This window comes from Macaca fascicularis, chromosome 9, assembly GCF_037993035.2.
Source record: "Macaca fascicularis isolate 582-1 chromosome 9, T2T-MFA8v1.1".
Lineage (NCBI taxonomy): Eukaryota > Metazoa > Chordata > Mammalia > Primates > Cercopithecidae > Macaca > Macaca fascicularis.
Window position 1 is genome coordinate 110950982 of NC_088383.1, and position 26185 is coordinate 110977166.

Consider the following 26185-nt stretch of genomic DNA (forward strand, 5'->3'; position numbering starts at 1 on the left):
AGGCCCCAACATACCTTCCTATTGCCTGAGAAGAGGAAGCTACTATATTTCTGTGCCACACAAGGCACCAAACAACTAGAGGAGAATCTTTCATAGTCTTTTCCTCTTATATGCCAAAAGCTAGACAAACGGTGGAGAGAGGAGTAAAAAGAAAAGGCAGCTTACCCATGGAGTAGAGGTTGTCAAAGCTCTGGTGCATGCGGATAATCTCATAGTAAAGTTCATCATAGCTGCTGGGGGTTGGCAGAAATGTGTCGCCATATGTGATAAACATATTAAATAGGTTCACAATCTAAAAAAGAAAGAAAGGCCCATATATGGGCATCAGGCTATGAAGACTAGAAATTATCAGTGGTGTGCTGTAGCCAGCTCTTACTGTCACACAAGAGTTGACTGTAAAATTTCATGAATTTTGTAAGCCAGTTATTAAACACAGTCATTATTAAAAATTTCATTCATATAAACTTATAATTAAATAAATTATATTAAAATGAAAGTAATAAATACTAAAAACTTATCACTTCCTAATTATTTTCTACCTTTTACTATAACCTATGCTCTGGAGATTTATAACTATTATATCTGTGTGGTGGAAATGTCATATAATGGTGTGCTACTGCACATTGCTTCCCAATTCTGCATGACTCTGATATCACATTGATAGTTTGAAATTGGCCATGGTGGGTGTAGCTCTACAATGAAACTCAGCAAATGCTATGAATCAAGACTTTTTTCCCTCTAATGTTGAACATTTAAGAACACATTGTATAATATCCTAAGAAGATAGTCAAACTGCACAATGGCCTCCTTCTATCCCAAATAACCAGCCAGATAAACAATCATCTGTAATGTCCCTCAGAAACCAAGTGCAGCCATGATGGAACCTTCAGAGGGTCTGTTATTTACCAACATAGAGACCGCAGTAGTATACAGTAGTCTCTCAGTTGGGACCAAGGCTCACTATTCATACAGAGAGATCTAACCTATACCCACCCCTGCCAGATGATATATTTTCACGAAGGAAAGAGAGTCATGCCAAAGACATAGGTGAGAGTGGGGACCACCAGTCCAGATTCTGATCCAAAAATATATATATAGGTCTGGTTCCCTCTATGGCTTAGTCCCCAGACCACCAGCTCCTGTTTCAAACCAGTTCATTTCTGCCTTAGCATATGGCTTCAGAAAAAGAAGTATTTGTTTTGATACTCACCATAAGGGCTAAAGTAAAAATGTTGTGTTTGGCCAAAAGTACAGTCTCGTTTGACATAAGGAACTTCAGCAAATTTATCAAGGCTTTAAAAAAAAAAAAAAAAGACATCAACAAGCTATTCAAACCATGATTAATAAAATTAAATTAAAAACAGACTAGCTCTAAAAAATCTGGGGGGTTACAGTGAGTGAGTCTTAGCCACCAAGGTCTTTTAAAAAGCAGGTAAGGTAGGTATATTTGAGGAAAGCACTCACCTTCCCAAGCACGTGTCTGCTTATCTGCTCATGGAAGGTTGTTAAATATCTACTTCTTTTTGCCACTTCTTAAATAGCAATTAAGCTCAGAAATTTGACTATAAAACTGACATCTTGGCGTTTCAAATTTACTCCCACATGGTGATTTCCCCATCAAACTTGCTCAATTTACAGCTGAAAATGAGGGTCCCCCTTCCACCCTCAGCTGCTAGCTTCTATTGTCACCAAGCCTTAGACATGTATCTGTTTCAGACATCATTGCTAAGAGGAATATGTATCCAATCTAAGTGGTCACCAGATGTGGCAGCTATACTGTAGAACCTACAGCTGGGCTGCAGCTCTAGATGAGGAGAACTCATAAAGAGAAAAAAAGCCCTTAACTGCTCTAACTATCCAAACAAACTGAAGCTTGCGCTGACCGCTTGTGACCACGACAACATTTACTGAAATCTCTTTCTGCTTGGCAACTCTTAGTGAGGGGAGAGATTTCTAAAACCCAAGCAACCTCAGTAGAGACTGACTGCCAAGTCCCTAGGTTAACAGTGCAGCTTCAGACTATTTTGCAAATAAATATTAAGCATAAAAGAAGTTATCAGTTACCTTATACTCATTCACCTAGCACACTTTGTCCACAAAATGAGTCCTGCTTCTCTGCCCATCTCAGATAATGCTCCTGTACCTACCTCCCCTACTTGATGGGATACTATAAAAGGGGTTCAGTAGCTGCAGGCAATCTGTGGTCCTTCTGTCTTCTCCCTCTCAAACCCCCACCTTCCACAGACCCAAGAAAAGGCTCGACCTCTCTTTTTCTAGGACCATATCTGCTTCTTTGCCAGCAAAGAAGTTCATTCTCCCATGATCTCAGAGTTTTGTGTGAAGTTTACTACTCTTAAAGAAGAGATGTGAGCTTTGATTTGGAACAGCAGGGAATAATGAGTAGGAGTGAGACTCTCCAGACTCTTGCTGCCTGCCACACAACACCCCTCACAATCCTTTAAAAGCACAGGTACAGTAAAGAAACAGCAGGCAAGGAAAGTACAAGAGGCTGGCTTCACCCACATTCTGTTTCTAAAGCCTGAATCTTCCCCTCAAATAGCAAAAAAGCCTTGCCAGGCATGAAGGAGACAGGCATCTTCATTTATAAACTCTTTACCGCGGCCCCGATTTGAGTTCTCTGGGGTTTCATAATGAAAAGGCAAATGATAGGCAGCTGGCCCTTTTAATGGGGTCTGTTAAGTGATCAAGTGATCTGTTGGACTGCAGGGAAAAAAAGGCTCCATGGAGCCCATTCAGGATCACACAACCTGCTTAGCTCCTACAAGGAGCACAGGAATAAGGGGCCTAGCTAAAATCCACATAAAAATTACTAACCCAAACTTCCCTCCTTAAAGAAGATCACCTTGCTGAGCCACGTAGGGACTGCCCACCCCACCACCTAATCCCCAGAGCTTAGACAAGCCCTGTTAATGATATACCTGACAATCGGACTCTATAAACTCACAGAGGTGAGAGAAAGGATGGGCAGCATGCATGGCGTTCTGTAAAACGTAATGGCTAGAGACAAAGCAGCTTTTGTACACATCCAATCAACAAGGGCTTTTGTCCCCAGAACACACAGCACAGAGATGCAGCCTCAGCAGTGGCTATGTGGTAATTAAAGGGCAGGAAACCTGGAGAAAAGGATGCGGGAGCAATGATTTATTCCTCCTCTGCTGGACTATAGCTAGTCTTGATCTCTGGGATTCAGAGTCCAGGATGACAACGTGATAAATATTAGAGGAGGAAGACAGCAATTCTGGCACAGGCCAAGAGACAACCTGTGTCCCAACAGCCACAGGCATTAGCAGAGCCAGAGTACTGAAAGGGAGAGTCCAGTACTGCAATACTCTGAGAGTCAGTGCCAGAGCGGCTTGCATTCTGCCCCTGAAAATGCAGGTCAGATATTCTGCTCCCCAAAGAACCAAGGTCTTCTCACCTGGAAGTAAGAATTCTCTACAGGGGCCAGGCGCGGCGGCTCACGCCTGTAATCCTAGCACTTTGGGAGGCCAAGACAGGCAGATTGCCTGAGTTTAGGAGTTCGAGAACAGCCTGGGCAACAGGGTGAAACCCTGTCTCTACTAAAACACAAAAAATTAGCTTGGCATGGCGGCATGAGCCTGTAGTTCCAGCTACTCGAGAGGCTGAGGCAGAAGAATTGCTTGAACCCAGGAGGCAGAGGTTGCAGTGAGCTGAGATCGCGCCACTGCACTCCACCCTGGGCGACAGAGTGAGACTCTTTGTTCAAAAAAAAAAAAGAGAGAGAATTTTCTCTACAGAGAATTTAACAGGCAACTAAAATGAAACCTCTGACATCACAGATGGTAACTCTTCTTCAAAAGAGAATGTCCCAAATATCCCATGAAATAGTGCTTTTCTCCATCATCATCTCCCTGACTTCACACTCGCTATATCAACTGCTCAGTGTCCTATACACCACTACACACAGATTTTAGCCTCTGACCTGATACGATGGGAGTTTTAAGTCTGTGAGGCTTTGACATAGCTGATTATAGATTTTTAGAGAAAATACCTTAGGTTATTTAATCCAATTTCCTCATTTTTTGATAAGAAAACTCCATGCCCCATTCCACCCCCACCCCAAACTAGCTGGTGACTAAGCTGGGACTAGAACCTGGTCTCCTGTTTAGTGTTCTTTCTACCATCCCATTAAGAAGATAAACAAGCTGGGTGCGGTGGCTCACGCCTGTATTCCCAGCACTTTGGGAGGCCGAGGAGGGCGGATCATGAGGTCAGGAGTTTGAGACTATCCTGGCCAAGATGGTAAAACCCTGTCTCTACTAAAAAATACAAAAATTAGCCAGGCGCGGTGGTGAGCACCTATAATCCCAGGTACTCGTGAGACTGAGGCAGGAGAATCGCTTGAACCTGGAAGGCGGAGTTTGCAGTGAGCCGAGATCAGGCCACAGCACTCTAGCCTGGGCGACAGAGCAAGACTCTGTCTCAAAAAAAAAAAAAAAGATTAAACAAATAAAGGTACGAGATCAAGATGAATGTTAAAGTGGGGTTGCAGCTTACTATAAATAGTATGTTTGTTAAAGTGGGGTTGCAGCTTACTATAAATGGTATGCTTAGACCTGCTGACTATACTGTTACCAGTACTTCTCTAGACTCTGGTTTATAACTTTCTCTACCTGTTAGCTGCTCTATGTCATTTTCATGTATTTGGTCCCCGTTTTCCCTTGGTCCTCAGCTACTTGTTAAAGTACAAGTATTTAATACCTCATTATTGCATTCCTGTCACTCACTGGCAGCACAAAAAGATTCCCAGAAGGTTTGCTCAGCATGAGCCGCCTCAGCAGGGCTCTCCGCCAGCTCCTTGGCCTGCTCTCCGCTGTCTTATCTACATCTCAGCTCTCACCTCCACCTCTCTATCCCTTGTGGCTGCTTTCTCTCTCTTTTTTTTTTAAGCACACAACTATCAACTAAAACTGTTCCTAATTCCCTCAGTCAGTGTTGCCTTCTTCAAAATTAGATACTGCCAATGGAAGATGACTGGATATGGACATTAAAGGGAGCCAAGATCCCCTTTCTTTAGGCCCAAAACAAAACCAAAAAATGGGTATAAACAATAACCAGGTTTATTTATAAACTATTATAGACTGAGTTTTGCACAGGGTTTATGCCAGAAAAGACAGGTTTAGGCCAAAGAAGAAAATGCCCTGTGTCAAGGGCAGTTTCAAGGACAGCAGAGAACTGGCACTCAGAATCTCAGTGCCAACACACAGCTCATGCTGGCAGGCTCCTGACTCACCCCCTCTACATACACACACATTTTTAGAAAACTGGCCTTGATCCACTTGTCCACTTGATGCCATCTGGGCACATGACCAGCCAAATTGTTCCAAGGACACTCACAGAAGTAGCAGTACATACAGGGAAGAGTTAAGATAACTAAAAAATAAGGGGATGATTGCCTAAACATAGTATTGTTAATCAGTCATACATCTGTAAGACTTTGCAATCAGGTACAGTAAATGTTGTAGTCATTATGAAGATATGAGGGACAAGATGTACCATTTAATTTAATCCTTTGCTTTATCATGTTTCTCATTGTTAAATAATAGTTTCTAAAATGAATTGGGGGATAAACAGCTAACACGAGATTCTTCACCAAAGGCCTGACTCCTGGTCTGAGAGATTTCCAACGAAGCATGACCTTATGGTATAGAAACTTAATACTGTGTAAACAGCTTTACCCACTAGGTGAGCAATGGCTGCTCACTCCCTCAAAAGAGAATGGCATGGCTTGTTGCAGAGAATATCCTTTTGGACAAGGGCAAGCTTGGTAGTTGAGACCTTCCAGACCTTAAGAGATAATGCCCAAGGGCCCATATTCCACATCCCTTGGAATGGGCTGTTCCAAAATACCAATGCCAAGAGATAAATCACAGAGGAATGCATAATTTCCTCTAGAAGAGTGACAACAACTACAAGTTAATGACTGTGCCCAGAAGCTCACACAGAGCATCTCAAACTTTCCTTTTTTTCTAATACCCTCTATCTGATACCTTAAAAAGAGACATTTAACTACAGAAATCACCTTCCTCAAGCTGCATTCACCTCTTTTCAAAGTGAGAAACACCATGGTCATAAGTGGCAGGAAAGGTAACACTTATTAGGTGCCTGCTAGGTGCTAGATATTATGTAAAGCACTTAAAGTATATTCTTCTCACTGAATCCTCTTAACAATCTGATGAAGTAGGTATTATTGTTCCCATTTTATGGATGAGCAAATCAAAATTCAGAAAGGTTAAATAAATTACCCAAAGCCAATACACTCATTGGAGCTAAACTGCATTAAGGACAAATGCTGGGGAGAAGGTCTCTGAACTCCCACCGCTGCGGTCTATGAAACTACTGGATCCACCGAAACTTCAATTTAAAAAACATTTGTTGGGGATACAGGAGCTATCTAGGGCCAGTATTTATATTTGCGACCAAAAACCATACTTTGATCACAATTCCACTGATTAGCCCCTCACATATCAAAGTGACCAAAGGAAAAATCCTATAAGCTCAGAGTACATCTCTTTTTTTCTTTCTTTTTTTTTTTTTTTTTTGAGACAGAGCTCAATTCTGTTGCCCAGACTGAAGTGCAGTGGCGTGATCTTGGCCCACTGCAACCTCTTTCCAGGTTCAAGAGATTTTCCTGCCTTAGCCTCCCCAGTAGCTGGGATTACAGGCACCCATCACCATGCCCAGCTAAGTTTTGCTTCTTTTTTTTTTTTTTTTTGAGACGAAGTCCCGCTCTGTTGCCCAGGCTGGAGTGCTATTGTGTGATCTCGGCTCGTTGCAAGCTCCACCTCCCGGGTTCACACCATTCTCTTGCCTCAGCCTCCCAAGTAGCTGGGACTGCGGGCGCTCGCCACCACGTCTGGCTAATTTTTTGTGTTTTTAGTAGAGATGGGGTTTCACCATATTAGCCAGGATGGTCTCCATCTGACCTCGTGATCTGCCCGCCTTGGCCTCCCAAAGTGCTGGGATTACAGGCGTGAGCCACCACGCCCGGCAATTTTTGCATTTTTAATAAAGACAAGGTTTTGCCACATTGGCCAGGCTGGTCTCAAACTCCTGACCTCAAGTGATCTGCCCACCTTGGCCTCCCAAAGTACTAGGATTACAGGCATGAGCCACCATGCCTGCTCAGAGTACATCTCTCTAAATGTCTCAGGACTTCACTCCGCTGGCCTAAGATAATTAAACCCACACAATCTCAAAAAAACAAGAGATTGCAGGAATTCAAATAAGTATTTGTACACCCATGTTTACAGCAGCATCATTCACAACAGCCAAAAGGTGGAAGCAACCCAAATGTCCATCAACAGATGAATGAATAAACAAAATATGGTATATACATATGGCAGAATATTATTCAGCCTTAAAAAGGAAGAAAATTCTGACAACACAGATGAACCTTGAAGATATTATTCTAAGTGAAATAAACCAGTTACAAAAGGACAAATGCTGTTTAATTCTACTTAAATGAAATACCCAGAGTAATCAAATTCAGAGTTAGTGGTTGCCAGCGTCTGGCATGAGGGGGAATTAAGTATTATTGCTGGCCAGACACGGTGGCTCACACCTGTAATCCCAGCACTTTGGAGGCCAAGGCAGGTGGATTACCTGAGGTCAGAAGCTCAAGACCAGCATGCAACATGGTGAAACCCAGTTTTTACAAAAAAAAAAAAAATTGGCCTGGCATGGTGGTGCATACCTATAGTCCCAGCTACTCGGGAGGCTGAGGCAGGAGAATCACTTGAACCCAGAGGCGGAAGTTGCAGTGCACCAAGATCGCACCACTGCACTCCCACCTGGGCAACAGAGTGAGACTCTATCTCAAAAAAAAGAAAGAAAAAAAAAAGAGTTATTGTTTAATAAGTACTGAGTTTCAGTTTGGGAAGATAAAAAAAAAGTACTGGAAATGGAAGGTAGTAATGGTTGCACAATGTGAATATACTTAATGCCACTGAACTATATGGTTAAACATAGTTACAATGATAAATTTTGTTTATTTTACCCCAATTAAAAAGAAAAACAAGAGGTCAAGGTCTTTCTTTCCACAAACACTCCCAAGAGCCTCACAAACACTCCAGTCTCACTTTCTGTAACCTCTGCATAACTGACTGACTGACATTCACATCAAAGTACACCACACTGAGTACAGGGACAAACGTACAAAGACGCTTCCTCACTGATAGGGAAAAGGAAAGGAGCCAAATATACCCAATCAACAGAGAGCCCATGGACTTGAGCAGGAACGCAAATTCAAAATGAACCCCGAGTAGCCTTCAGCAACACTATGGCAATCTTCAAAATAATCACCAAAGTTCACCATCCAAACTAACAATGCACTAAGTACCAACACTATCCTACAAAATCCTTAGAGACCCTGGGTTTGACTCCTAATCCTTGCTGTTTCATCTGTTATACTTAATTAGGCTCCAAGTACTCTTACTCTGCACCAAGTGAAGAACTGAGAAATTACTGCAGTAAAATATTTGAGGTATTATATTACACATTAAATATGTTTAAGTTGTAGGGAAGTGAGTGTTCAATACACACTCATTTCTTCATTGGAAAGTCTTTCATATTAGGCCCCTTGAAAACTTAGTTTCTTGGCTCTTTTTCAGGAACTCCAAATTGGCTACAACTGCTGTCTCTTTGGACTGTACTAGAGGCAACCAGTCTCACACTCAGCTTCAGTCCATGTTCCCTTCCCTGGGGAGTCCTGTGCATCATATTTGGTGGAACAGTATGACAACAGTGTGTCAGTGTGTAGAGTTTTGACTTTTCTGCCTGCAGATGGAGGTGGAATACAGAAGACTGTGCAGGTTCTGGGAAGCTGAGCCAGGACCAGGCACTCTGATGGTTCCCTAAGTCCCACGTGAATTCCCAGAGGCAGAGGCAGCCAATATAATTTTTTTTCTTTTTCTTTTTCTTTTTTTTTGAGACAGAGTCTCACTCTGTCACCCAGGCTGGAGTTCAGTGGCGCAATCCCAGCTCACTGCAACCTCCACCTCCCTGGTTCAAGTGATTCTTGTGCCTCAGCCTCCCAAGTAGCTGGGATTGCAGGCATACACCATCACACCTGGCTAATTTTTGGTTTGGGAGTTTTTTTTGTTTTTTGTTTTTTGTTTTTTTTGAGACAGGCTGGAGTGCAATAGCGTGATCTTGGCTCACTGCAACCTCTGCCTTCTGGGTTCAAGCAATTCTTCTTCCTCAGCCTCCCACGTAGCTGGGATTACAGGCACCCACCACCACGCCCGGCTAATTTGTGTATTTTTAGTAGAGATGGGGTTCCACCAGGCTGGTATCAAGCTCCTGACCTCAGGTGATCTGCCAGCCTTGGCCTCCCAAAGTGCTGGGATTACAGGTGTGAGCCCCTGCACCCAGCCTACCCTAATTTTCAAATAGGAAGAGTTGAATACAATCCATCTGAGAATCCTGCCATCTTACACAGCCCCCCAACACACACCGCACAAGGAACCTTTTTTTCAGAACTGTTCCTAGCATTAATACACAATGAGGACTTTCCCAGAATTTTTTCTATCCTCCTTTGAATTCAGGAGGAGGGAAAAAAAGGTAGCAGCAAATTGTGTTGCCATGTAGGAGTAGAATGAATAATGGATATGGGAATTTCTCCAGGACTAAAACCTGTCCCCCACATTAAGGTAAACCAGGTGCACAGAGGAACAAGCCAACCACAGGAAGACACAATTAAGTGGTAGCTCAGGTGCCTGCCTCAAAGAAGCAGAGGGGAGGCTTAATTACAAAATGAAGTGAATGACATTTAAATAAGATTAAAAACAGGAAGGAGACAGCCTCCAGGAGAGCACAAATAAATGTCTCCAAAGAATCAGGTCAGAGAAAGCTGTCTATTTGAGCAGCTTTTACATGCTATGAAGACAAAGAGCAAAGACAACACTCATCCAGACTTGATTTTGTGGCCTGGCATGGAGCTAGGATTAGGTACCACAGAACCCAGATCAAAACCTGTTCATTAGGAGAGATGGATAATTTCATAGTGATTGATAAAAGAATAATATTACCATCTCAGTTGCTTAGGACAGATGTCAAGAAACTCAAAGGACAGGATGAAAATAGCACTAGTGTAACAAGCTAATGCCACCAAAACCCTGGAGGCACTATAAACTCTAGCCAATTCCAGCATCTCTGGACAAAATCACCAATTACCCAGGGACATTGCCAGCAATCAGCAGGCTCACTGTCAATCAGCAGAGTGGCGCAGGAGTGAATCTGAAGCCAAAACCTGCCAGTAGAATAATTTAAAAATACTCAGCCAGGTGCGGTGGCTCACGCCTGTAATCCCAACACTTTGGGAGGCCAAGGTTGGTGGATCACAAAGTAAGGAGTTCAAGACCAGCCTGGTCACCATGGTAAAAGTCTGTCTCTACTAAAAATACAAAAATTAGCCAGGCATGGTGGTGTGCGCCTGTATTCCCAGCTACTTGGGAGGCTGAGGCAGGAGAATTGCTTGAACCCGGGAGGCAGAGGTTGCAGTGAGCTGAGATAGTGCTACGGCACTCCAGCCTGGGCTACAGAGCAAGACTCCGTTGTGGGGGGAGCGGGGGGAACAACTTTAGGTGGCTTTTCAGAATAAAGGCATCTGTCTGGCTGCAAGCCTAAGCACCTCACTGACACAGAGGCCAAAGAATCAAACAAGAAAATGAAATGGCTCTGGCTGTATGCTATCAGCCTCTCCAGGTGAACAGAGCACACAAGTCGGTATGTCAACAGCCTGCACTGACTAAAGGTTCCACATTCCTCTAAATGAGTCAGAAATGGAACAAATCCTTTCTTTAAATGGAAATCTGCTTCCACCCTTACCATTTTCCTTGCAGTCAATGTGTATCTGCTAAAAAAAAAATAAATAAGGTTCTCAACCATCTTCCATTCCCCATTTTCTTGCAGATAATGCAAACCTCACAATTAGCACTCACCCTCTTCTTTTTCACAAAAATGAGTTTCTACATGAAAGTTCCCAGATCCTAGACTTTGGGAAATGTAGGGTCTCTGTGCAGCTGCCTCTAACCAAGCACGCTCAGGAGCCACTGCCATCTTCTCGGGCCCTATACCAACTGCTCCTTTCCCCCCAACGTTTCCCAAATGAGTGATAGCCAAAATCACCCTTTAAGAAATATAAAAGTCAATGAGACCATGTCTCAGTGGAGCCATCTGACACAGAACCAATAACTTTACTTTTTGCCAAAATGAGGTAGGACCAATAACAGACTTGTCTTGCTCCCTCGAGATCCAGAGAAGGATGATACCTTATGAAACCACATGATATGTCCCTTTGAAACTAGTATAGGCAGAGTAACCAAAAGCACAGCTAATCCTTCCCCTGTCCCTTTTACTTGACAAAATGCTCATGGGCCTATGAGAGTTGACATTTTTCTGGATAGGAAGTGACTGCATGCACAGAAAAAAGAACAAAGTGATCTCTTGCTCTTTTGGGGGCTTTTACGTGGGAATCTTTTTCTCCCTGTAACAGGCTAAACCTGTTAGAGATTCTTATCTTTTGCTTCTGCCAAGTTTCTGAGGGGATGAGAGAAAGATTCAAAATAGTGTAAATTTTGGATTCAGCCAAATGTAGTGATTTGAAAGGGAAAAAAGCTTTCTGGCATTCCTTTTTAGTCCTTGGGTTTTCTCTACTGCTGTAGAGAATATTTCATAACTACATTATAGAACCAGAAAGATACCTTCTAATGCCCCTGAATTAGAACATTCTAACTTTGAGAAGAATTGATTACCCATAGAGGAAAAAAGCCTATTTTTGCATATAGAAGCTAGAGCAGTCTTAATTAGGCACATCAGTCTAGAATATATCTTGTGACATATTTGCCTAAATCAGAGAAAATTTAGCGGAATGAGGAAGAGCAATTTTAAAAACAAGATAGAAATAGCAGCTGCCAAAATTCCCCTTCCCATCTACTCTAGTTTTTACTGCTATGTTCTTTCCCGCCTGGATACTCTCTTCAAAACTAAAAGAAGCAATGTTGTAGAGTTATATAAGATGTCATCATTGGAGGAAGCTGGGTGAAGGGTACATGAAACTCTACATACTATTTTTGCAACTTCCTGTAAGTCTATAATTACATCAAAATTAAAAGTTTAAAAAAGAAACTAAACTAAAAGAAGAACACAACGAAAAGTTCAAAGGATAGTTTCTCAAAATCAAGAGGGGCTGCTGAACTATCAAAGCTACATCTACACAAGAACTGCCAGATAAATCTATGGCTTGAGTCAGCCTTTCCCTTGAAAAATTTCAGTCCTGCATGGCAACACTTATAAGTAAAACAAGCTTCCAACAAAAGGCTCTCAATTGCCAGTCTTGAGATGTACCTAACCAAGAAGTCATAGGCCTCTGCCAGTAATAGCAGAGCCAGCTGGATCTAGAACGCTGTGATACTCCCTGGGTTTTCCATTTTTCCCAGTAGATATGTAAAAGGTCAGGCCATGTACAATTTCTCTCTTTTTCACAAAGCTGTGAATGCTTTGGATGTTACTTAGCACAGTGAAGCCGAACAGATTGTTCTGGGGGCTTAGGGGGCCTTTCTTCCTGCAGGGAGGCAAATGTTGCTTAGTGATCTGTATCTGAGCATAGGAGTCAGGAACTCTAAGTTCTAATCATGACTCTGTTTAGTGTCTGGTTCCACGATCCTTAGCAAGTCACTTAACCCTTCTATATCTCTAATCCATTCCCCAACAAATGGGAATAAAAATAATGACTTATCACCGGGATGTGGGAGAGTGAAAGGGTAACAACTGTGATCCATATATAAATGTCTAATATAAAATGCCAGTATAAATCTGCCTTTAAATCAACCCATGTTTTCAGACGATGGAAACTCATACTATTTAAATGTAGGCTGCCTCTCCAATGCTCCTTCTTCCTGCAGTGGAAGTAAAATAAGCTGAATCCATGAAGCTCTGTTCAAGTATTTCCCTCTCCAACAACTACATGCTTCTCTCTACACATTCTGCTCATTCTTTGTTTAATGGCTTGGAAACCATCAAAGTTTCCATTTTTACTTGGTTAAAAGCAATCCATCCATCTGTGGGTAAGGAAGAATGAGAAAAACAAAATAAATTACTAACTACTCTCTTTCACATCAACAAATCAAATAAACTAAGGTGGATGGCTGACCCTATCAAAGGTGATGATGTCAGCTCAACAGAACCATTAACGAGTTACATCCTACTATTATTATTATTATTTGGCTCAAACACAACATTGTGCTACTTTTAGAGAATGTTGATCCATCATTAATGAAAATCCTACATATCCATTCATCCACTTTATTTATTCATCCAAATGTTATCTGAGTTCCTATTAAAAAGCTAAGTAGGCTGGGTAATATGGCGCATGCCTATAATCCCAACAATTTGGGAGGCCAAGGCAGGCAGATCACTTGAGTTCAGGACTTCAAGACCACCTGGGCAACATGATGAAACCCCATATCTAAAAAAAGGAAAATACGAAAATAAGCCAGGCATGGTGGTACGCATCTGTAGTCCCAGCACCTTGGGCTGCTAAGGTGGGAGGATCCATTGGGCCCGGGAGGTCGAGACTGCAATAAGCCATAATTGTGCCACTGCACTCCAGCCTGGGCAAGACCCTGTCTCAAAAAATAAATAAATAAATAGCCAAGTAGTCTGCTAGAGATGTAACAATGATTAAAAAACAGGCCTTGCCCTCCAGGAACTTTTTTGAGAGGAAATATAGATATTTAAACAAATAATTGTAAAAACATATGAAATTAGCATGGCGGCTTGCACCTATGGTCCCAGCTGCTTGGGAGGCTAAGTTGGGAGGATCACTTGAGCCCATGAGACAGGTTGCAGTGAGCTGAGATCATGGCACTGCACTCCAGCCTGGGCAACAGAATGAGATCCTGTCTCCAAAAAAAAAAAAGCAAACATAGCGAAACAATGTAATATACTAAAATAGGGACCCAATATGCTATAGAAAACACTCCGAAAATAAGACATAGTGAACAAAATGGTCTATAGCCTCAAGAAGTTCAAAGCAGATTGCTCATCTAAAATTCCCAGTAGGAACGCAATGTGATCAGTAAACAAAGAAAAATATTGGCCGGGTGCAGTGTCTCACACCTTTAATCCCAGCACTTTGGGAGACAGAGGAGGGCAGATCACCTGAGGTCAGAAGTTTGAGGCCAGCTTGGCCAACATGGTAAAACTCCATCTTTACAAAAGTTAGCCTGGCATAATGGTGCGTGCCTTTAAGTCCCAGCTACTTGGGGCGGGGGCTGTGGTGGGAGGATTGTTTGAACCCGCAATCACACCACTGCTCTCCAGCCTAGGCAACAGAGTGAGACCCTTTCTCAAAAAAAAAAAAAAAAAAAGAAAAAAAAATTACCTAGATACTAAGATGTTTTGTGAGAACAGGATTAATTGGGAGGCTATGGAACTTAAAATTAAGACAGGTTTTTGACACAAGATCATGGAGGGGCTTCAGAGGGTCCAGAAACTCTGAAACTATATGCAAAATATGCATGTGCAAATGGACATTTTTTCTGGATACAAAGATGACTGTAGCTTTCATTCTATTCTCAAAGGTAAAGAACTATTTCACTATGATCTTATTCCAAAACCCAGTTTTCTACCTCTATCAGTGAAGAGTTTTAAGATCCAATCTTTTACTTAGACTCGGAGATCTGGGTTGCCTAGACATCAGAGAAGAGCTTTCAAACTTTCTATAATGTGGTAAAAAACAGTGATTGCTCAAAACAGGGGAATGCAGAGCAATAGGACTTTTTCCTTTCCATATTCTAGTTAAAATTAGCCTAAATATATTTTCCCACATACTCAGATATCATGGTGACAGGCATTATAGAAACAGACAGTGGCAGCAGGGAGTAGGTCAGGGCTTGTATCTGTAAAACCAACTAGGAAAAGTTTATCAGGCAAAATTGAACCCCCAACTAATACAACTGGCTCCTCCTTGTCCATAAGATCATACCTGTGAATTCATTATGGGAATCTGGGGACCTCTGGCTACCTCCCCAATAATAATAAAAAGCTAATACAGTCAAACAGCATAGAAATAAAAATCAGCACTGAAGTACAGTGATACTAAACACCCACATTACAAACTACATCTGGACCCTAGATGATTGCTTCCTAGATAACCAAGGGCTTTTGTGTGTCCAGTTTAATAACACATGCCTTACCAGTCTTATAAATAAAATTTCATTACAGTTTGCAGCACATGTATGGCAAAGGATATATACACATAAGCATATTTGCCATGATGAGTTTCACATAGCTCCCTCAAATCCATAAGTCTAGAAGGCAAAGAATGAGTGAAAACATGGGCAATCCAACATATGAAGGGTAGTGTCTGCCAAGAGGTAGGTGGATCCACCATAGACATACTTGTATTCACGGAATGCAATATTATACACTATTACGGGCTCTGACTGCATGGGATGCAACATTGTGTTTTGCAGCTTTCCTTAACATCTGCTGCTCTGCATCTCACTGTACACTCCACATATGATAACATAGACCCAGGTTCCAGGAGGGCTTACCCATCTATACAGGAAAAGGAGCTAATGTCACTTAGCAGAGAACTCCAGTACAAATGTCTAGATGCCTTCGCAACAAGCAATGGTCCATGCCTCTTTAAGGACACTCATATATACTTCCCCTCAACTCATCAAGGGCCTTAGACTGTCATGCAATCAGTCCTGAGAATAGGACATAATTATAAATAGAGCTGAAAGTTCGGAAAGACATAACGTCAACTGACCAACACAGAATTCTTCACCACTTCCTAGTGAGAAAAGCAAAATGCTGAGTCAGAAAAGATAAATATAAAAGCCATTTTTAAATCTCTTTAAAAGATAATCGCTTGTTTAAGCAAAAATGACGGCAATGTATTCTGGAGTTTATGACATATGTAAAAAGTAAAATGCAAATGCATGACTATAATAACACAAAGAACAGTTCATACCAATAAAAGTGTGGATTCATCAAGAGAACAGAGGATATAAAATTGGGATAGAAGGAGAATAACAGGAAGCCCTGAGCCCCAGGAAACAGACCAGAAAGAAGAATAGAAGGCAATGTGGACAAGACAATGGAATAGGATGATGAGGAAGAGGACAACAAATCATGAGAATGAGAGAAAAGTCACAGAGATCACAGAGGCCAGAGATAGAATAGCTAGGACAAAAAGGAAAGAAAACAGAATGAAAGAGAAAGTAAAACCAGAAGGGAATCAGAAGAGGCAGGCAGAAACAACTACTACTACCACCTTGTTTAGTACTACAATGTGTAATTTCATTCAAGTCATAGACATACACCATTTGTACTTATTATAAATCCAACAACTGTACCAACATCTGAAGATCTGCATCATTATTGTGTTTTCTCTTTAATCCTATGCTTTTAGAGCCTAATAATCTTACAACTATCCATAGGCAACAATAATAGTCCTTTATATTAAAAGGAGGTGCTGCTACCTAAGAAATTCTACTGTTGGTCATTTCCATGTCTTTTGATCTCTCTTTAACTCCCCTGACATTCTCTCCATCTCAAACTCTCACACAATCATACTCTCCTCTCCTGAAATATCAAAAAGCCACTATTGCCACTTAGTGTTATTCTCCTACTCCCCCTTTACCACCATAGGCAGTAACTGCAAAAACTTGCTAATCCATTAATTAAAGATCTCTACTTCCCATTATGGGGGACTAAATTTAGAAAGCCAAATTGGGTTGGGAGGAAATCATGTGTCACAACAAGTGAGATGAATTCCATGGAAAGGGGCTGGGTTACTGGCCTGTTTCTTATAAAGCCTCTGACACTAACACATCCTATTCTGCTGAAAATACAGAGCAGCTCTCCCATGGGTGGGCAACCTTTCATCACTGTAATCATCTGGAGAAGATTTTATTATACCATCAGGTCTCAAAAGCCACAGGACCTAGCAGCAAGCAACTGCCTCAGGGAACATGTCTCCTCTGCTTTCCTGAAACCTCCAATTTAGTTACACAAAAGAAAGGGGTGGCAAGCCAGCATTAATTGTACCCTTAGCGAAGAGCCACTTCCCCCCTGCAGGGGTAGCAGTGACTTTACTGGACTACCAAATGTATACAAAGACAAAGTAAACACTGTAATTTGCTGTTTTGTCTCTGGCACAGGGGGAGTGGCACAAGTGACACTGTCTGTAAACAGTAATAATCCCAGATGTAACACAAAGAACAGAATTCCCGCATCTCCCCACTCCCGTCCCTATCCCTCCATCTCTCCCTATGGCATTCCTCCTGATTACTCGTCCTGAGGAAACACACAGAAGCCTCCCTATAGTCCATATGCGGCTACCAAATGAAACCGAGTGAGAATCCAAGTTTGTACAGACTTCTCCTACCTCATTCTTACTCAAAGAAAGATTTATTGGAACACAAGAAATACTCAGTTGTTTTTATCAGTTGACAAAAAGTATAGGGAGGGGAAGGAACAAGGGACAAAGAATAGACATGTGACACACCCAGGTCTGGATCAGAAAAAAGCTAAAATGTTTAAAAAAAAAAAAAAAAAAAAGACAAAAAGAGTAACTGAAAATAAAGGCATCCTAAACAAACCAAAAGGTTAAAAGACAAAAAATCCATCTTGAGCCCAGGCCTAGGGGCTCATAAAAGGTATAGAAAAAGAAGATGAGTTCAAGAGAGAAAGTTACCTGACCAGAGCTCCCGCCAGGTGTAATGCAGGCGTACCCGACACTTCTTCTGGTAGCAAAGCAGTTTGTGTACTACCTGGATGCAGCGTCTGTAACAGGGAAAGCAAACAATGAGGGTAAGCCTGGGAATATAGTGCAACTCATCACAGATCCCTTCTTAGTGAGCCGGCTTTGCTAAGGCCACTAAAGACACTGGATATGAATATGTATACATGCAAAAAAATATATAAAACTTCTGGCCGGGCACGGTGGCTCACACCTGTAATCCTAGCACTTTAGGAGGCCAAGGCAGGTGGATCATTTGAGGATAGGAGTTCAAGACCAGCCAGGCCAACATGGCGAAACCCCATCTCTACTAAAAGTATAAAAAAAGGCCTGGCACGGTGGCGCATGCCTGTAATCCCAACTGAGTGAACTTGAACTCAGTGAGCCAAGATCACTCCAGCCTGGGCGACACAGCGAGATTACATCTCAAAAAAAAATTTAAAAAAAAAAAAAAAAAAAGCAGGGCACGGTGGTTCACGCCTGTAATCCCAGCACTTTGGGAGGCCGAGGTGGGCGGATCACGAGGTGAGGATATCAAGACCATTCTGGCCAACAAGGTGAAACCCCATCTCTACTAAAAATATACAAAAAATTAGCCAAGCGTGGTGGCGGGCACCTGTAGTCCCAGCTACTCAGGAGGCTGAGGCAGGAGAATGGCGTGAATCCAGGAGGTGGAGCTTGCAGTGAGCCAAGATCACGCCACTGCACTCCAGCCTGGGTGACAGAGCGAGACCCCGTCTCAAAATAATAAAAATAAAAATAAAATAGCCAGGCGTGGTGGCACATGCCTGTAGTCTAAGCTACTGAGAAGGCTGAGGCAGAAGAATTGCTCGAACCTGGGAAGCAAAGGTTGCAGTGAACCAAGATCGTGCCACTGTACTCCAGCCTGGGTGACAGGGCAAGACTGTCTCAAAAAAAAAAAAAAAAACAAAAAAACCTTCTGCCTTCTTCTAGTAGACTCATCAATATCTCTCTCTCTCACACACACATGCACACACACACACACACACATACACAATCACATACTGCTTATGCTACCCATTCCCCTTATCAATGGGTAGAGTGTGCTATAACTACTTATAAGTCAACAATCAATTAGGCGCCACTGACATCTTTCCCTTGAGTACCTTTCCAGGGAAAAAGGATAAACTAGAGGGTCACAATTAAACTATTCCAGTGAAAGTGGTATAGTGACATGGAATGCAAAAACACAAAATTAAAGACCTTAATTCTCTATATCTATCTGAATGTGGTTTTTATTTAAATTAAATTTTTAATTAAATATATAATTTAAAATACCAGTCTTACTTATAAATAAAATCTATAAAAAAATTAACTGGGCATGGTGGCACATGCCTATAGTCCCAGCCACCCTGCAGGCATGCGCCACCATACCCAGCTAATTTTTTTGTACTTTTAGTACAGACGAGTTTCACCATGTTGGCCAGGCTGGTCTCGAACTCCTGGCCTCAAGTGATCCACCTGCCTCGGCCTCCCCAAGTTCTGGGATTACAGGCATGAGCCACCGTGCTCAGCCAGAAGTTCTGCTTTTTTTTTTTTTTTTTTTTGCTGCAAACTGTAAAATTTAAATTCTATTTACACTAAAAGTTAAATTAAAAATGCAGTTTGTCAGTTGTGCTAACCACCTTTCAAGTGCTCAATAGCTACATGTGGCTAATGGCTATTACCATAGCGAACAGAAAAAAATATAGAACTTTTCTATTATTGTAAAAGTTTCTACCGGACAGCATTCTGCTAGATCATTGGAATATTCAGGGTTATTCACATCTCAATAACATACATGTTTCTGAGAGTATTTCCAAATAAGCAGTTAGTAGCTTTGAAGTCAAGATAAGTGATATTTTTGAAAATTATAAACCTACCAAAAGCATTTTTTTCATCCCTGAGATACGATTTTGAAAGGTTAAAAAGCCAGATGAAATTATAAAGGTAAATACTGATGAAATTTACTTCCTAAAAATACAAATATTTTGTTTAATAAAAAAAAATTCAATGATTACAATTAAATGGCAAACAACATGGGAAATTACATTTGCAACAAATAATATAATAGAGTTACTATGTTTGATATATAGAAGTTTATATACATAGATGATAAAAACAGTGTCCTTTGCTATAGTCTGAATGTTTATCCTCTCTGAAACTCATGTTGAAACGTAATCCCAAATGTAATATTATTAAAAGGCAGGGTCTTTAAGAGGTGACTGGGTCATGAGGGCTCTGCCCTCAGGAATAGATTAATCCACTCATGGGTTAATGGATTAATGGGTTATCATGAGAGTGGGTTAGTTATCATGAGAGTAAGTCTGTTATATAAGCCAGTCTGGCTTTCTCTCCTTAGCCCCCTCACCATACAATACCTTGCACCACCTTGGGACTCTACAGAGTGTCCCCATCAGCAAGAAGATCCTCGCCCAGAAGTAGCCCCTAGACTTGGACTTCCTAGTCTTCAGAACTGTGAGACTAAATAAATTTCTTTTCTCTATAAATTTTTCAGTCTTAGGTATTCAGTTATAGCAACAAGACAACCTCTAACAACAAAGATAGGAAAAGGAAACGGTCAATAAATTCCTCCATCTCCCAAAAAAGGGAAACAGGGAAAGCCAACATTTTACTATAATGTTCAACTTCATTTTGTTTTTTTTGTTTTGTTTTGTTTTGTTTTGAGACGGAGTCTGGCTCTGTTGCCCAGCCTGGAGTGCAGTGGCCGGATCTCAGCTCACTGCAAGCTCCGCCTCCCGGGTTCACGCCATTCTCCTTCCTCAGCCTCCCGAGTAGCTGGGACTACAGGCGCCGCCACCTCGCCCGGCTAATTTTTTGTATTTTTTTAGTAGAGACGGGGTTTCACCGGGTTAGCCAGGATGGTCTCGATCTCTTGACCTCTTGATCCTCCCGTCTCGGCCTCCCAAAGTGCTGAGATTACAGGCTTGAGCCACCGCGCCCGGCCTACTTCATTTTTAAAAGGCATATTAAAACAAGATTCTACTTGTGCATATCAAATGAACATACATTTCATGCTTACAAAGAAACAGCATTCATAATAAAACTGGAAACAACTATGGAAAGAACATTTGATGCCAGGAGAACAGCAAGTAAATCATTACACACATGTTCCAGATTGATACCTGTCCCCCAAAATTCGTATGGTGAATTATAAATACACATCAATTCCTCTAGCTAGTGTCTCTGGCTCTCACTTCACAGAGGGAGGTTAATGGTAGAGAAATTAGAACCCTCAAAGAGTACTGGTGAAAATAAAAATAGTACAACCACTTTGGAAAACTTAGGAGTTTCTCAAAATGTTAGATATAGAGCTACCACATAACCCAGCAATTCCACTACTAGGTGTCTACAAAAGAAAAACACAAACAGGCTAGGTGCAGTGGCTCACGTATATCACTCCAACACTTTGGGAGGCCAAGGCAGGAGGATCACTTGAAGCCAGAAATTTCAGACCAGCCTGGGGAACAAAGCAGAACCCCATGTCTACAAAAATTTAAAAATTAAAAAAATTGGCCAGGCGCAGTAGCTTACGTTGTAATCCCGGCACTTTGGGAGGCCAAGGTGGGTGGATCACGAGGTCAGGCATTCAAGACCAGCCAAGCCAACACGGTGAAACCTCATCTCTACTAAAAACACAAAAAATTAGCTGGGCGTGGTGGCAGGTGCCTGTAATCCCAGCTACTTGGGAGGCTGAGGCAGAGAATTGCTTGAACCTGGGAGGCAGAAGTTACAGTGAGCCAAGATTGCACCACTGAACTCCAGCCTGGGCAACAAAGTGAGACTCCATCTCAAAATAAAATAAAATAAAATAAAAATAAATAAATCAGCTGGGTGCAGTGGCATGCACCTATAGTCCCAGCTACTCAGAAGGCTGAAACAGGAGGATCACTTGAGCTCCGGAGTTTAAAGCTATGATTGCACCACTGTACCCCAGCACAGGTAACAGAGTAAGACCCAGTCTCTAAAAAAAGTAAAAATAAAACAAAATATATGTCAACACGAAAACTGGCATACAAACAGTCATGGTGACATTCATAATAGCCAAAAAGTCTAAACAACCCAAATGTCTATCAATTAATGAATGAATAAATACAATGATGTGGTATTCTATACAGTGAAATATTAACCACAAAAAGGAACGGCTACAACATGGATGAACATGGAAATTATTATGCTAAATTAAAGAAGTCAGTAGTAAAAATCCACATATTCTATTATTTCATTTATATAAAATGTCCAGAATAGGCAAATACATAGAGACAAAAAGTAGATTAGTAGTTATCTAGGCCTGAGGGAGAGGGCAGAGGAAGAAATACAAAGAGTAACTACTAATGGGTACAGGATTTCTTTACACAGGGGTCAACTGAAATGGTCTAAAATTAGTTTGTGGTAACAGTTGCACAATTCTGCGAATATATTTTAAAAACACTAAATTGTAGACTTTAAAGCTGCTTTAAAAAACTCTGTGGCCTACTTTTTCCAAATATTTGTCAAGATATGCAAGTTACAGCTTTCACGGCAATGTTCATTTCATATATTCTATAACTAGGTATGCTTGGATTCTTGATTAAGCCATTAAATGTCCCCTTTAATAGTGAGCCTGTGTTAGGTGGATAAATTGATACTCTTCATTTGAGAGGATTAGCTTTTGTATTTCCTATTTTCAATTTAAATTCACAAATTCAACATTCAATTAACTATGATCTCAGCCCTTAGAATCCCTAGTGTATGGAGGTTTCTAAGTGGCCTAAAATGCAATGTCTTAACTAAATCCAGATTCTAAGTCTCACTTTGTCATATCCTCGCTGCCCTAAAAGTACTTAAATTAGGACTTTTTTAGTCAAGGGAGGGTTTGGTCAGCCACAGGCCCAGGGCTTGGACTGTACCCCTCTGGAACTCCAGGCTCATCACACACATCACACACATCAGAAGAAACTGTCAGACCTACCCTTTTCATTCATTCATTCAACAAATCTTGACTGTATACCAACTGAATGCCAGTGCTTAAGTCTTATTACAACTAAGTTATAAAGTTCCTAGAAAACTGAACCTAGGTAAACTGCTAGTTTCAGGTAAATGAAAGTGGCTCCTCCTTTTGTCTTTTGGGGGTTTTGTTTTGTTTTGTTTTTGTTTTTGAGATGGAGTCTCACTCTGTCACAGAGGCTGGAGTGCAGTGGCATGATCTTGGCTCACTGCAACCTCTGCCTCCTGGGTTTAAGCGATTGTCATGCCTCAGCCTCCCAAGTAGCTGGGATTACAGATGCCTGCCACCATGCCTGGATAATTTTTGTATTTTTAGTAGAGATGGGGTTTTACCATCTTGGCCAGGCTGGTCTCAAACTCCCGACCTCAGGTGATCCGCCCACCTCAGCCTCCCAAAGTGCTAGGATTACAGGTGTGAGGCACCGTGCCCAGTCTGAGACTCTTTCAAGTTCTATGGCTATAACCCGAGACAAAGAATATCCCAAGACCTAATGACTTTAGCAGACACCACATTAATCTGTTGGGTATCAATCTGAGAGCTCATGGAATCAAGCTAAAATAGGGGTAGCTACTACTATAAAGACATATGCACATGTATGTTCATTGTAGCACTATTCACAATAGCTAAGACATGGAACCAACCCAAATGCCCATCAATGATTGACTGGATAAAGAAAATGTGGTACATATACACCCTGAAATACTATGCAGCCAGAAAAAGGAATGAGATCATATCCTTTGCAGCGACATGGATGAAACTGGATGCCATCATCCTCAGCAAACTAACACAAGAACAGAAAGCCAAACACTGCATGCTCTCACTCATAAGTGGGAGCTGAACACTGAGAACACACGGACACAGAGAGGGGAACAACACACACCAGGGTCTGTTGGGGGATTGGAGGGTGAGGGGAGGGAACTCAGAGGATGGGTCAATAGGCCATGGCACACATACACCTATGTAACAAACCTACACATTCTGCACATGTAATCATTTTTTGTTTTTTTTAAGAAGAAATAATAAAAAAAGAAAAAGAAAAAAAATAGGAGTACCTAATTGCTCGGGCCTCTTAGCAGAGGAGAAAAGAAGAAAGCAGAAAACACACTACTAACCTCTCTCTGCAGAATGACAGCCAGAGACACCAGGTAGAGGAATTAAAATGCCTAACAACTGACCGGGCTTGGTGGCTCATGCCTATAATCCTAGGACTTTGGGAGGCTGAGGTGGTAGGATTGCTTGAGGCTAAGAGTTCAAGACCAACCTGGTCAATAAAATGAGAGCCCGTCTTAAAAATAAATAAAATAAACAAAATGCCTAACAGCATACCAAGGATACAAGTGAACTGAACTAAATTTATAAGTTAAAGTCCTAAAATTACTCTTCTCCAGATATTTTCAGAGTACTCCGAATAATAAACCTCCATTGCTACCTTATTAGCCTATTCTACTTGCTCCATTATTCACATCTCTCTCTGTTCTTCTCACTCCCTGTAGCTCTAAGTGGTCTTGCAGGACCCTCTCAGACAGAATTTAGTAAAAACTATTTAAACAGTACTCTCTTAAAAGACTTAGGTACCGGCCGGGCGCAGTGGGTCACGCCTGTAATCCCAGCACTTTGGGAGGCCAAGGTTGGCAGATCATGAGGTCAGGAGATCGAGACCATCCTGGCTAACACGGTGAAACCTCGTCTCTACTAAAAAACACAAAAAATTAGCTGGGCCTGGTGGTGGGAGCCTGTAGTCCCACCTACTCAGGAGGCTGGGGCAGGAGAATTGTGTGAACCCAGGAGGTGGAGCTTGCAGTGAGCCGAGATCACGCCACTGCACTCCAACCTAGGCGACACAGTGAGACTCTATCTCAAAAAAAAAGATTGGGGTACCTTCAGCAGTGATATTAAAAATATTTTACAAGCCAGGCACAGTGGCTCACACCTATAATCCCAGCACTTTGGTAGGCCAAGGTGGGTGGATCACCTGAGGCCAGGAGTTTGAGACCAGCCTAGTCAACATGGTGAAATGCCATCTCTACTAAAAAAAAAATACAAAAATTGGCCGGGAGTGGTTGGGCAGGCCTGTAATCCCAACTACTTGGGAGGCTGAGGCACGAGAATCACTTGAACCCGGGAGGCAGTGGTTACAGTGAGCTGAGATTGCACCACTGCACTGCAGCCTAGGTGCCAGAGTAAGACTCTGTCTCAAAAAAAGAAAAAAATATGTATTTTACAAACCATACAGAAAAATAATCTATAAACCAATACATACATGAAAAAATTTTAACTGAGTCCCTTTTATTCTCTAATAAACTGACCTTGTGATATTGGTTTGTTTTTTTTTTTTTTTTGAGACGGAGTCTCGCTCTGTCGCCCAGGATGGAGTGCAGTGGCCGGATCTCAGCTCACTGCAAGCTCCGCCTCCCGGGTTTAAGCCATTCTCCTGCCTCAGCCTCCCAAGTAGCTGGGACTACAGGCACCCGCCACCTCGCCTGGCTAGAGACGGGGTTTCACCGTGTTAGCCAGGATGGTCTCGATCTCCTGACCTCGTGATCTGCCCGTCTCGGCCTCCCAAAGTGCTGGGATTACAGGCTTGAGCCACCACGCCCGGCTGACCTTGTGATATTGTAAAATGGGTCCCCAACACCCAGGCCACCGACCAGTACTGGTTAGAAACCAGGCTGCAGAGCAGGAGGTGAGTGGCAGGTGAGCAAGGGAAGTTTCATCTGTATTTACAGCTGCTTCCCATGGTTTGCATTACCACCTGAACTCTGCCTCCTGTCAGATTAGTGGCAGCATTAGATTACCATAGGAGCACAAACCCTACCGTGAACTGCACATGCAAGGGATCTAGGTTGTGGCTCTTTATGAGAATCTAATGCCTGATGAACTGTCACTCTCTCCCATCACCCCAACTAGATGGGACCATCTAGTTGCAGGAAAACAAGCTCAAGGCTACCACTGATTCTACATTATGGTGAGTTACAAAATTATTTCATTATATATTACAATGTAATAACAGAAATAAAATACATAATAAATGTTATGAACTTGAATCATCCCGAGACCATTACTGCCCCCAGGTCTGCGAAAAAAACTGTCTTCCATGAAACTGGTTACTGGTACCAAAAAGGTTGGGGACGACTGTTGTAAAATATATATTTTGTCTTCAACCCTGTTTCCTGACATACAACTCCTAAAATCCTTAGAATCTCCAAAGTGATGTCTTTTTATATGTTGAGGTGACTGACGGCTGGCCTCCCCTAGGTAGTTTCAGAATGAGGGCTTGTCACCAGAGAGACCAAGGCCTGATTAGCCAGTTGGGCTTTCAGCCCTAGCCCTGACTTCCAGGGAAAGAAGAGGGGCTGAAGGTTAAGCTGATTGCCAAT

The 26185-nt window shown here is 42.0% G+C and overlaps 1 protein-coding gene across 22 annotated transcripts in view; it reads right to left on the reverse strand.

Annotated features, from left to right (window-relative positions):
• Positions 1-26185, reverse strand: part of ARMH3 (armadillo like helical domain containing 3) — a 222162-nt gene that overhangs the window by 118454 nt on the left and 77523 nt on the right. For 16 of the 22 annotated variants that reach the window (XR_012418158.1, XR_012418156.1, XM_074002571.1 and 13 more), the window contains 3 exons: positions 17756-17844; positions 1211-1293; positions 166-292 (listed from right to left, as the gene is read on the reverse strand). Coding sequence is in view for 18 of the 22 variants with exons in the window: in XM_074002571.1 (XP_073858672.1) it covers positions 166-292; positions 1211-1293; positions 17756-17844 (299 nt within the window). In the remaining 4 variants the exon portion in view is untranslated. Of the gene's footprint in view, positions 1-165; positions 293-1210; positions 1294-17755; positions 17845-26185 lie in introns of those variants that run through there. The other 6 variants (XR_012418159.1, XM_074002574.1, XM_074002572.1 and 3 more) reach the window with 2 other exon arrangements.